Raw genomic sequence first — 13,619 nt, forward strand, 5'->3', positions numbered from 1 at the left:
TCTTTCATAGATAAGAACCACTTCATAAGATGAGAAGTGTGTTTTACCCACCAAAGCTTATGCCCAAATAAATCTGTTAGTTTTTAAGGTGTCACAGGACTTCTCGTTTTTGCAGATACAGACTAACGCAGCTACCCCTCTGAGACAGACTTTAGTGTAGCTACTTGGGTAGACAGAAGAATTTCCAAAGTGTATATCATTGTATTTTACCAGAAGTAACACAAATAACATTCATAAATGTATGTGTGTGTGTGTGTGTGTGTGTGTGTGTGTGTGTGTGTGTGTGTGTAGATAGATAAATTAGATACCCAAAAGCCATACCCTATCTTAATCCTTTACCTATTCCTCAAATATACGTACAACTTCTCACAACACAATACACAAACTCACAGGGGGAATAATGTGAGCAACAGATGGCACAAACACTTGATCTAGGCAACTGTGATTTGACTGCTACTAATTTTAAAAAATGAATTGATAATTAATAGCTTTTTATATAAAGATAAGATTGACTCAAAGTTCAGTCTTGGACCTAAACTCCCTTCAATTTCAATGGTGTTTAGTGTCAGTTTTATTTCAAGTCCATCTATACTTAAATTTTTGTAAACTCAGAAATATATAATATCTATATGTATGTATAGAAGCTATACATCTGTTACTTCATTTTTAGTTATAAGGAGTGATAGATGCAATAAAGTTCCGTAACAATTGTCTGAAGGAAACATTTCCTACTATGAGAACCAGTAAAGCACACCAGGAAGGTATTTTCCAGGAGAAATGCACAGAGCCGATGATTAACTTTAATAAGATCAGGTTTACCTCTGATCGCTGCCAAGGAAGGAACGTGATAGTTCCACTAGTATTTGCAAAATCAGCAACAGAGTAATTAATGCTGGTGGAATCTATCTGAGAGATAACATAATATATATACACATAATCCAGAGCTCCCCGAGTACGCTCGACAACACACGATATAGTGGAACCTTCATCAGAAGTCTGAAAACAAATAAGATTGATAACAATGTGAATCAATATACAAGTGATCCTTTAAGTATAATCAGGTCTTCAAGAAAACAGTTCTCCTGTTACTGCAATTAAAGATCTCTCTCAACACTTTAGGGATGTTAAAATTGCGAGTAACTGATTCATCAAATAGTCGATGCATTTTGCATCAACTATTCGATTAGTCGATAGGGCACCTTCGTTTTTAAAATGTAGCAACAGCCCTAGAGAGTGATGCTGCACTTCAAAGGCGAAAGCTCTGAGTGGCACTTGGGATCAGCTGGGGACGCCCCTACTGACTCCAAGCTCTGTCCACACAGCGTATCAAAGCAGCAGCGCCTCACGGAGCCTACAGTCAGCGGGGGAGTCCCCAGCGATACTGGGCTCCACGTGGTGCTGTCACTTTGAAGTACCCCCTCCTCTTTCTGACAGGGGCAACAAGGAGGGGCGGAGCGACTAGTACTTCACATCCCTACAACACTTAAGAAAAAAATACTATTCAATATTCATGAATTCTTATTTACTTTAGCATTTTAGTCTTTAAAATAGTTTGGACTATCTCCAAAAATTAGAAACATTACTTAAGCTAAACAGAGAACATTTTTCTTACTTTAACATCTCAAACATCATACAGGAAAATTATGAAAAAAATCCATCTGCACCACAGCATTCTATATACGAATAAAATATTTTAAAATTCAGAGAATATTTACTGGCACTGCCCGTACATCTCTCAGACAATAATTGCAATTGTATATGATAGAAAATAATTAAACAACCATACTTTTAAAATGTTTTAAGATAAATAACAGCAATATGTTCTATATGCTGTATGATAATTTTTAGTGTTAATTGAGCATAACTTAGTTCACTATTAGACAGATATGTATATAAGTCATGTTAAACCTATATATGGTGTATTTTATTTGTACCTCTGGAACCCTTGCTCCATTCATCTGAAAAAGTGGATTGTACTCACAAAAGCTCATGCTACTATCTACATTATTTGTTAGTCTCTTCAGGACCATTCATTGTTTTTTAAGTTTTTTCAGTTACAGACTAACACGGCTACCTCCTGAGACTTTCGCCACATAATCGTTAGCGATAGCTTCCCTGCTGAAATAAATGTTAGATGGGTAGTGAACAGTTAAATTTTTCTATTAATTTTTAATTTTGTGTCATGCTTGGGTGATGGTGTGTGGCATGAGATTGTATCAATGGCATTTGGACTTGAAGGAATCTATTATCACAGCATATGGCAGGCACTTAAAAAACAGAGTCCAAATTGCAAACTGCTTTCACTCAAACCAAGATTGTCCTCCAAGCACAACATCAAAGCTTCAAACAGAGATGCTATACAAAAAAAGGTCATAAGAGATTCCAAAAGTAAGGCCATGATGTTTTTAGTTTCCCATTTTTGCGCTATAAACCAGTGAAAAACAGATTTAAAAAAATTGTGGAAAGACAAACACATTTAAAATATTAGATCAAAGTGGATGATCATGATAATACGTACATTTTTAAATGTATGGCAAAGTTTTTCAGTACGTTAATTACTGGCTAATAGTCTATATTTTAAACAGAATATGGGATAAGTTCTTCCCTGCTGTGAGGATTTATTAAGGTCTATACTACATAATATTTCAGCTGTTTGGTAAATTCTTTGAAGTTAAGCTTGGGAAAGAGCACTAAAAGCCTGATTCAATGGGACTACTGAGAGTAAGTAGTAACAACACAATCTGGATCACTGATGTTTAGAAATCTTGGATAACATATCTACAGTTTGATCTAGTCATTTCACTGTCTTCAGTGAACAGGCAATTAGAAAATAATGACGATCTTGTCAATAAGCAGGGGTAAAAAAGATGTAAAGCAAGTATTTATGAAAGGTTCAGGAGAAGAGACACAAACAAAAGCCACTGTGGCGTGTAACCTTTAGCTACTCAAATGAAAAGAGATTGCAGGAAAAAAGCCTTAGCATCTCTGGTTTTTTACTTGTGATTTTGACAGAACTTTGTTACAGTTTTGTAGATACTCAGTTCATTTCTTGCCCATGCCACAGCAAGCTATCACTCTCCTTAGCAATCCTATGGGAAGCTGGTACTCTTCTCCAGGGTCTGCTGGATGATGTTTACTCAGATGTAAGCTGAAGAGAATACTAAGAAGAAACATGGATAGATACACAGAAAGGGGAGGCAAAGGAGGATAGAGCCAAGCATGTCTGCTTTACTGCCAAGCCAGTGATCAAAAATTGTGAGCTTCCCACCCCAAAGTCATGAGATTGAATTACAAATCATAAGATTTTGTTAATAACAAATTTTACTTCACTCCAGGAGCCGGGGATTTCAGAAAAACATCAAATATCACAACACTGTAATAAAACTGCAAGAGTTGCAACAATCACTGTCATCCTGGATATCACATTGAGAAGTAAATAAAGCATTAGAATATATATCACCCAAGAAAGAAAGGACGGGTTAGTTACCACAAACTTAGTCTCAAAAACATGAATGAAGAATGAGTTATTGTCATGGTCATTAATTCATGCTGTAATGACTATTCTGGTAAATAGAGGCTGATTTATTTTCTAAACAGAAATATTATGAATTTTTAAGAATAGTTCCTTAAAAGTCATAAGTATGAATTCCATTCTCCAGCAAGAAAGTACATAATATGACAAATGTGTGGTTCACTAGATTTTAAAATCATGTGATTTTTTTCCCATTCATTGAAAACAACACAGTGAAATCTTGGCATCGCTAAAGTCAATTGACTTCACTGGAGACAGAATTTCACCCATCATCTTTTTGATAGTCATCTTACCTCAGGAATACATGCTCCTGTGAAGCCAAACAGCCCATTGGCATTGTCACTTTTTTGTACTCTTAATCTTGCTGTAGTGTTTTCTTCTGGAATTCGAGCCCCCCCATGCACAGAGACAAGCTTTAGTATGAATAGCTCCTCTCCTTCCTCCTCCTCATCATCTCTTGCAGACACAATGAATGACTTATTAGTTTCTCCCTGCCGGTACTCTAAATATCCAGAGATGGGGTGCACATCTGTCCTTGCTGGGGTGGCATGAAGTTCATAAATCTCTGTTCGTGACAATTTACACTTATAAAGCCTTACATCCTGCATGAATCCTGTATACCTGCTGCCACCATTCATCCCTGCACCAACTCTTACTATTCCTGGACCTGAAAGAGAAATGAACATTTACATTACTTTGATACTTTTGCCCAAAATAATAAAAGTGTGCAAATGAAAAGCTGCCACCATGGTCTAATCTTGGTATATTAGCTCTTAAAATCTCATTAAAAATGTAACTGCCATATTATGTCTAAGCATCCACGTATAAAACAATAAACTTATGCTGAACAGCATGGATGCCATCTTAATATATTGTCCCCCAAATAGGCATTTACGAATGACATTTTTAGAAAATATTCCATGCCAGCTAGAGATAATCAGAGTCCTGCATAGATACAAAATTTGCATCCGTATCTGCATCTGCAAAAATGAGCTGCCGATAGCCTCACCAGTCTTCCCTCTAAGCTGCGAAGCAGCACAGCTTCAGAAGTGATTAGTCAGCCCCGCCCAGTCAGTCAGCTGCGTGGACCGGGCTGATTAATCACCTGTGAAGCTGTGCTGTCACGCACCTTAGAGGGAACACTGATCCTCACTGACATCAGCAGATAGGCACAAATTTGCAGAGTTATAGATACAAAGTTTGTATCCATATCCGCAAATATGAGCTGTGGATATCTGCATTCAAGGATACAGATACCTATCGATGTAAAATGGATATCCACAGATTTGCAGAACTTTAAAGGTAAGTAAAGTCAAGTCATAATGAGTTCCACTACTATGGAACTAGAGAATAGAAACAATGTTTAAAACAAGAGGAGAAAACAGACCTAGATCAAACTCTTGAGGAACTACAGAATTGTACAGAGTGCACCAATACGAGCAACTTTAAAGATCACTCAAATAATTGAAAGGTCCTCTAAAGACTTTTACTCACATAAGAACATTCAATCATTTGAAGTCAAATGACTGATCTATATCAACTGAAGTACAAATGATAAACATGTAAAGCTTTAGTGCGAATGCATGCATAACTTACACCCAGAATTGGAATCTAATCCTGAAAAAAAATCTATTAAATCTATAAAATATTTCAGGCAAGTTAATAGACATGAAAAAATTTATTTTCAAAATATTGTAGTTTCAGCTGCATTAATTTGTTTGACTTTAATGGAAGTTGTACTGCTATAACTCCACGAAAACTTCTTCTCATAAAAAAAAAAGTTTCACATATAGTAGCTTTATTTCAATATTAATAATATACTTTTCAGTGGGAATGGACTTGCTACTTAGTGCAGAATTTTACTTTTACAGAAAAAGAAATAATGAAGGCTGTTTGCTCACCATTAGCAATTGCTGCTCCTTTGAGGCTCTTTGTTCCTCCAGACACTGAATTTCCATCAATGTAAAACTCAATCATACCACCCTCCAGAGTAATCAAAACATGAAACCAAGTATTTTCTTCCACGTATTTCATGATAGTTGTCTTAGCCACATATGTAATACTTGACCCCTGTGCTGTGTAATGAAGCATGACAGAAACATGCGTTTCATTTGTTTGGATTTTTACACCATAATACATGGTTCCATTGCAATTGTCCTTTGCTACTATAAACCCATCACTATTGGCATTAGGAATCACCCAGGCTGAAAATGTAAAGTTGGCAAGCAAGTTATCCCAACTAAAGAGGAAGTCGGGGTTAACAGTCCCAAAAGCATCCTCTTTTCCACTGAAGTACAAAGCATCTGTTCCACTGTGATGACGCCTTCTGTGGGGCTGAGACTGTACAGAACTTGAGAATGACCCAAGCAATAAGAAATCTATCATGGGTGGTAGACCTGCTGGGAACACAGTGGATAATATTTCCCAGCCTACCCGGACATCTCCAAAGGTACCCTGTTGCCTCCAAATTGTAAAGTTTGTAATGTAGGAGATATCATCTTCAGAGAGAACATCTTCCACTATCTCCCGGTCCTGGCTCTCTGGGTCTATGACAAAGACTCCAAAAGGATCATCATTGAATGGGATTGTCACAGTTACAGCAAGATTGGATTCAGATAACTGCCCACCAGGGCCTGGAGACCCACCTGCGTGATGAAAATTAAAACAAAAGTTAATAGGATTCTTTAAGAACCTGCCTCAGATACCACTATCTGATGAAAGATCCATTCAAGCAACCACAAATTGCTTTTAATAAAATTGTTAAAGGAACTAAAATTGTGCAACAAAAGAAAAGAAGCATTCAAAATGTTGTACCATGAATCAAATACTGCTTCAATGTTATTAAAGATTTGTATAAATGATTAGTGTTTAAAACTGCATTATTATACGTGTGCAACAATGTTTGGGTGCAAAGTATGCAGAGAGTGACTTTCTACTGAGAATTGATTCACCCCATTTCTGTTAAATCAGCCATACAGGGGTCCTACATTTGATTTATCTAATAACAATAGTGGGCCAATTTTTTTTCATTAATAATGAAGTTACCAAGGATACATAATATTGTAACTGAGGGAAGAACTTGGCTCACTACCTCCAGCCCTCAAAAAGCTATTCAAAGCAAATTCAATCCATAGTTGGATATTAAAGTTATTCCACGGTATCTCCTCCAGTCATTCAATAAAATGAGTGTTTATATTGTGATGATCATGATTATCATGCCTGTAGATCATAATGTCTACTAAATGTAAGATCTGTAGTGAAAGGTCTATGTAGATTTCTCACACTCATCGTTCACTGACCTGCTTGAAATACTATGTCAGTAGGAGCTGACTGGAGCAGGGTCAGACACATTTTCAATTATTTCTGGGCATGAAAGTCTCCAAAACATAAAGGGGATTTTGGGCATGGTCTTGGAGACTAGCAAAAGCAGCAGGTGTGTCTCATGGTAATCGAAATAGCCACATCCACTCACCTGTATACTTATCTGCAAGGACAAGACACATTATGGAAAGATTATGCAGCCATCATTGCACCAGCACCAATAGCATTCAGCTGCCCAAAGAATCTACACTTCCCTCTGCACTGAGGGACTTTAAATGCATATGCCACCATTTTCAGAAGCAATAAGTAGTTTGGAGAGAACCCATTGCTCAGCCCCAGAAGCTTTAGAGAGGCTTCATTTTCAGAAAATGCTGCGCACTCTCCCTTTGAAAATAAGATCCCCTAAATTAGGTACCCAAAAATATATAAACCCCAAGTCACCAATCACTTTGGAAAAGCCTGGCCATAATGGAGCCCTTAATTAATTGTTTTAATCAAGAGATGCATTTCAGAAATCACCCAATGATAATGGCAGCCAGACTGTTTCAAATTTACCATAAGAACTATCATTAAGGGACAGAATACCTGTATGATACTCATGAATCTGTATTAGATTAAACAGTGACTAAAATAAAATAAGACATAAAATAAAACTCTGCTGGAAAGTTATAGGCTAGCAATAAAAATGCAAACGATAGTAACAGAGTTATATCTATGACATTTTCTATAGTTAAGATATAAAATTCTTCTGGATTCAAAAGGTATGGGGTAGGGAACAGTACCTGAGGCATTTACCAGTTTTAATGTATAAAATTCATTGAATTCAGGAATTTTATCAGGAACGGCATGAAGAGTTATTGGCTTTGATCCTTCACCATCCATGAACCACAAAGTCCCATAGATTTCATAGAACTCTTGTCCTGGCTCCAAAGCAGAATCATTGTCAAACAGTTGCCAGGTCAAAGAAACATTGCCAAAGTGTCCTCTATGCCTCACAATCCTATGCAATGAATTAGACACAATGAGCTTTCCGGCAAATATGTACCAACAGTCAGCAAGAGCAAAAGAAATCTGGGTGAAAGCCAGTACAATCCAAACACAATTTACAGTTCTCTAAATAATCCAAAGCTATTTTAAGTATAAGGAACATCTTTTCTACTATAGAAAGTCTGCAGCCTCATTATTCAATTCCACTCTCAGGTACATGACTCTACATTACGTAATTTAAAAAAATATATATGGCATGGCCTATAAGAGTGCATGCATTATAGTACCGCTAAGCTGCATAGAAACATGAATTACATATCTATGCACAAGCGACGAGGAGTCCTGTGGCACCTTATAGACTAACTGAAGTGTAGGAGCATAAGCTTTCGTGGGCAAAGACCCACTTCGTCAGATGCATGCGTCAGATGCATGTCAGATACTTGATATCTAAGCACAGAAACTCTTGTATCTGAAAGGGCAAATCAATAAGAAGCAATCAAATTCCCTGTTTTCTTCCATTCTATATAACTAGTTTTTGAGGTCTAGTCTTTCACCAACATGTGACTTAGTTTTACTTTGATGAGTCCTGCATGTTGCATACACCACAAACTTGAGTTTAAGATGTACAAACATGATATTCAGTAGGGATTGAACCCAAGATCCACAGCACCAAAACAGAAGCCTCTACCACCAGGCTACGTCTACACTAGCATGATTTTGCACAAGAACTCTTTTGCGGAAGAGTTCTTGTGCAAAAACTCTTCCAGAAGAGAGCATCTACACTGGCATGTACCTTTGCGCAAGAGATGTGCTTTTGCGCAAGAGCATCCTTGCCAGTGTAGATGCTCTCTTGCGCAAGAAAGCTCTGATGGCCATTTTAACCATAGGGCTTTCTTCCACAAGAAATTCATATTGCCTGTCTACACTGGCCTCTTGCGCAAGAACAGTTGCACAAGAGGACTTATTCCTGAGCGGAAGCATCATAATTCTTGCGCAAGAACTTGCGGCCAGTGTAGACAGTCAGCAAGTTTTGGCGCAAAAGCAACTGCTTTTGCACAAGATCGTGCCAATGTAGACACAGCCTCCAGTGTTTTCTCTAAGCTGCATCACCACAGCTTCACAGGTGATTAATCAACCCCCCCCCCCCCCCAGTCAGTCAGCTCCATACACAGAGCCCTGAGCCTCTCACTGGGCAGGGCTGATTAATAACCTGTGAAGCTGTGGTACCAAGAAGCTTTGAAGGAACACTGTCTACCACCTGAGCTAATGCAGAATGCTACAGACAGCTGTATAGTCACTGGGCAAGATAGTAGATGGAGGCATGTTTCATGGAGTTAGGCATGTTTCATAGACTGTGTTCTATTTAATCTTTTTTAATGTTGTCTCCTATGTTTGGAACAGAGTTCTATTACTTCTGTACCAAGTGACCTTCAAAAAATCCAGCTCCTTCTTATAACCCAAGCTCAACCTTTTCTAATGGGATACTATTTTATCTACCCCCTTCTGCCTCTCTCTAGTTGTCACTTCCATATTTATTTTTTTAAATCATGGATTCTTCAAGACAGCAATTTACATAAGCTTTGTTTGGCATGCAGCGGGTAAGAGATTTGTATTTAAAATGAATATACAAGTGGCCTTGGAAAGTAGCTGGATGACTATCTTTATTCATCAAAATGTTTCCTCCTATTCAGTCACCCTGTGCTAGTTCTGCTCTGTTAAACTGAAATCAAGAGCTACTGGAGGTTTATACTGCTGTAACCAAAGATAGAATTTGGCTCCTATATATATTTACCTGATGAAAATGTATATTTACCAAAGGACACTGCAAAACACAACAAATGTAAGAAAACACAGTGTCTTCATCAATAGGTGCACCAGTTATAAAATAACAAGTACTCCTGTAGCACCTTAGAGACTAATTCATACAGTTTTATAGTCTCTAAGGTGCTACAGGACAACTCATTTTTTAAGTTACAGACTAACATGGCTACCTCTCTGAGACAGTAATATAATGAACACATTTACAGTGTACTCGCTAAACACAGTCTCATCAAAAGCTGATTGTGGTCTGCTTAGCCCACACCCTCATTTTTAATTTAAGTCCACATTCCTCACACACTGTCAAATCCAGCCCACTCATTCTGCAAATAGGATTACAAAGAAGAATTAAACAGCAAGCAAATGGTCTGGTAGCACTTTATAGACTAACAAAGAAGAATTAATCAGTGTAACAGAACCAAGGTTCTCCTACTAGACACCAGGTGCTTAATATCCAAGTGTCCCACTTCCCTGAGATGCTGAATTTATTAGGTCTTTAAACAGACTAATACATAAACACAAGGGCCTTTCTACTGAAAGTCTTAGCCACATGCTTCTGTCAAAAAACTGGATCAAATCAAAGGAACCTGCCAGCTTTATTCTTGGGGAAATCAGCAGCTTATACAAAACCTGAGCAAATTAGCAGGGTAACTAGGGCCACCTGCCAACCAAACCCAATTTTTTAACCCCTGCTGCTTCTGGAAATATCACTTGTGTGGTACAAGAGTAATGAATTTCATTATCAGCTCAAAAGAGGGATAATTTCAGCCTACAGAGATGTCTTAGCTGGCATCTTGTAAGAGGCAGGTAAAACAAAATAAACTAAACATATTGGCTGTGTCTACACTGGGCCACTTATTCCAGAAAATCAGCCGCTTTTCCGGAATAAGCTGCAAGCTGTCTACACTGGCCCTTGAATTTCCGGAAAAGCAACGATGCTCTACTGTACAAAATCAGCCGCTATTCCGGAAAAACTATTCTGCTCCCGCTCGGGCATAAGTCCTTATTCCGGAACACTGTTCCGGAAAAGGGCCAGTGTAGACAGCCCAGTAGTCTTTTCCGGAAAAAAGCCCCGATCGCGAAAATGACGATCTGGGCTCTTTTCCGGAAAAGCGCGTCTACATTGGCCACAGACGCTTTTCCGGAAAAAGGGCTTTTCCGGAAAAGCAGCCTGCCAATGTAGACGATCCTTCTCCGGAAAAACTGAAAACAGAATAGTATTCCGTTTTAAGCATTTCCGGAAATTCATGCCAGTATAGACACAGCCATGGTGAATAATAGAGACAACTTTTTAAAGCAAGATACAGGGAATCAGCTCAGTAACTCCCCATTGACATGAGCATCAGCTGCACAAAGAAATACAGTTGGGTTAGTAGGTGGATGTTGTTGGGTTTTTGTTGTTGTTGCATTTATTTTTCAGGGTTATGTTTGGCTTGATCATCCATCTAGTTCATGTCTTCAGTATATGAAAATATATCAGCAAACCATATGATGGCTGTAGTCATGATTACTGACATACACGCTTCATCTATCAAATGTCTGAGTGGTTTCTATATGGGTGTGTCTACACTGCACCCTTATCTTGAAATAAGCAACACAACTTGAGCTACACAAATTGCATAGCTTATTTTGAGTTATTTTTTAAATAGCTTATTTTGAAATTTGGCACTGTCTACACAGGGCTACATTTCAAAATACAGCGCTATTCCAAAAAGTCCCTTAATCCTCATGGAATGAGGTTTACAGGGACATCAGAATAGCAAGTCCATTATATTTCAAAATAATGGGCTTGCTCAAAAGACATGGAATAGCTATTTCAGGATACTTCCAGTATTCCAAAGTAGCTCCGCAGTGTAGACATAACCTATGTGTTTTATTATAAAAACATACTTTATAACATAACATTTATTTCCTTAAATATTTATTTATTTTATTTATTTTGATCAAGACTTTTGAATTAAAATCCCCTTTAGGTCGCTATTGTACATGCAAACTTGGTATGTGTCTTAGACTGAAATATTTCCATTGGAGCATCACAAAGTATTTCTTAGAAGGTATCATTTTAAACACTACTTACAAAAAAGTATTTGTCTTGCCTTCTTCCACCAGCTTGTCAATAGGTTCCAAAGAGAAAATGCCATTTGGGTCATCATTTGCTTCAATGACAACTGTAGCCATCCCAGCCCCGTAGACTACAGTATCACCTAAAAGTCAAGAATTTATAGGATTTCAAATAAAAAGTGGAAAACTGATGTAATGTGATTATTAATGGAGCTGTTTTTCTCATGATTTCCAAATATTTTCTAGCATATGTAATAGATGACAAAAGTTCACATCTTTATCCATTAGCAATATGTGAGATATTTTCATATAACAGAAAATAGAGGCAATAAATTACAATGGGCTTTCTGCAGCACAGGGCAAATGTAAATGTTGTTTATAGAAGTGCAAGATAGAAGTAAATGCAGAGCCTGGCCCTGAGCCAAGAAAATCACTACCACTGATTGCCATGTTATTATTGGCTAATAACAGAACGATTGCCAAAAAGAGGAGAGATAGTCTGCGGATTTCAATAAAAATCTCACTCCTCCTTACCCATCCCCAGGCATGTACATATTCGGTATGCCCCTACCCGTTTATTCACAAAACAATAAAGAGGCATCAGACTAACTTCTACTATGCTTTGTGCCTAATTTTATTCACACCTTCTACAGCTTCCACGCACACCTCCACAGGAGCCAATATGTATAATATCTCATAGAATTGAAACACAGTATCATTTCCATCAGGAAAAAACCACACAAATATCTTATTAATGCATAAACTATATGTTCTCGCAAGCTTTTTTGATCCCCCTGCCTCCAGAACCATTTGCAATACAGGTTGAGTCTCCCTAGTCCCTCAGGACCTAACTGACAAGCAGAGAATATGCAGGACTATGGGAGGTCAATATTGTCTAGCAGCATTACCAAAACTTCCACTGATTACTGTACTCTTACAAGACATGTAGGGGTAAATTGGAGCTAAATACAGTACAGACCAGTGAGAGCCAGGAATGTTGGCTGTAAGCAAACATTGTGGGATGGCAGGAAACTTGGCCACACCCATCATAAGTGGACATCTAGAGGTTCAGAAGTTGTGACATTTTTCTTTGTTTGCTTTTGTGAGTATGTGAATGAAGATTCCCACAACATCATCATCTTTTTTACAACACAGAGTACAAGGGGGATTTTTTTCAAATATATATACATTTTTATTTTGAATGAGTGTCCAAGAATTAAAGGAATAATCAATTTAAAACCATGTTATCTTGATAAGAAGTCCAGTATTTTTCAAGTTTTATAATTTCTTATGTTATAAACCTACTCTTATTCGTAGTTCACTATGTAATTCCTGAAATCTATTCACACACAGATGAGATCTTAGACAAACCATAAATGTACCTAAAAAAAATCATTTACTTGTAAACTGCATACAAAAATATGAGCAATGGTGCACAGGCCTGTTTAAGTCCCATTCTCCCAAAATAGGGCAGTTCTGTGTTTTAATTTCACATACAACAATTACATGCCTGACACCATTGCAGCTATAAAGAAAATTCACCATTCTGCAATAAAGAAATGCTTTAGGAGTATGTTTTGGTGGCCAATTCCACAGCATGTCTGATTTTCCAAATATTAATTTTAAACGTTTAAAATCCCCAAATAGAGAATTACAGAATGTGTCTGTAGAAATGCCATCAACAATATCAGCTGGTTTAGGAGATTTCAATCAAGCAATTCAATACATGAGCAAATATAGGCATAAATCTAATATGCTCTGTGCATGTTATTTTACAGGTCTGCTTTCCTAATATGAAACTTGGTAACGAGTATGTACTATTTTATCAATTCTTTGCAAGATATGGGATTTCAGCAAAAACAAAACAAGAGAGGCAACAGTTATTGTATTTAAAGCAAAT

The 13,619-nt window shown here is 37.5% G+C and overlaps 1 protein-coding gene across 1 annotated transcript in view; it reads right to left on the bottom strand.

Moving 5' to 3' along the window:
* ADGRV1 (adhesion G protein-coupled receptor V1) overlaps positions 1-13,619 on the bottom strand; it is a 393,877-nt gene that overhangs the window by 323,652 nt on the left and 56,606 nt on the right. The window contains exons 19-23 of the mRNA XM_089779321.1: positions 11,736-11,862; positions 7,636-7,853; positions 5,434-6,177; positions 3,826-4,199; positions 820-996 (exon numbers count right to left, since the gene is read on the bottom strand). Coding sequence (XP_089635447.1) covers positions 820-996; positions 3,826-4,199; positions 5,434-6,177; positions 7,636-7,853; positions 11,736-11,862 — 1,640 coding nt within the window. The remainder of the gene's footprint in view (positions 1-819; positions 997-3,825; positions 4,200-5,433; positions 6,178-7,635; positions 7,854-11,735; positions 11,863-13,619) is intronic.

Source organism: Pelodiscus sinensis, chromosome 6 (assembly GCF_052426305.1).
Source record: "Pelodiscus sinensis isolate ZL-2025 chromosome 6, ASM5242630v1, whole genome shotgun sequence".
NCBI classification, from domain to species: Eukaryota; Metazoa; Chordata; order Testudines; family Trionychidae; genus Pelodiscus; species Pelodiscus sinensis.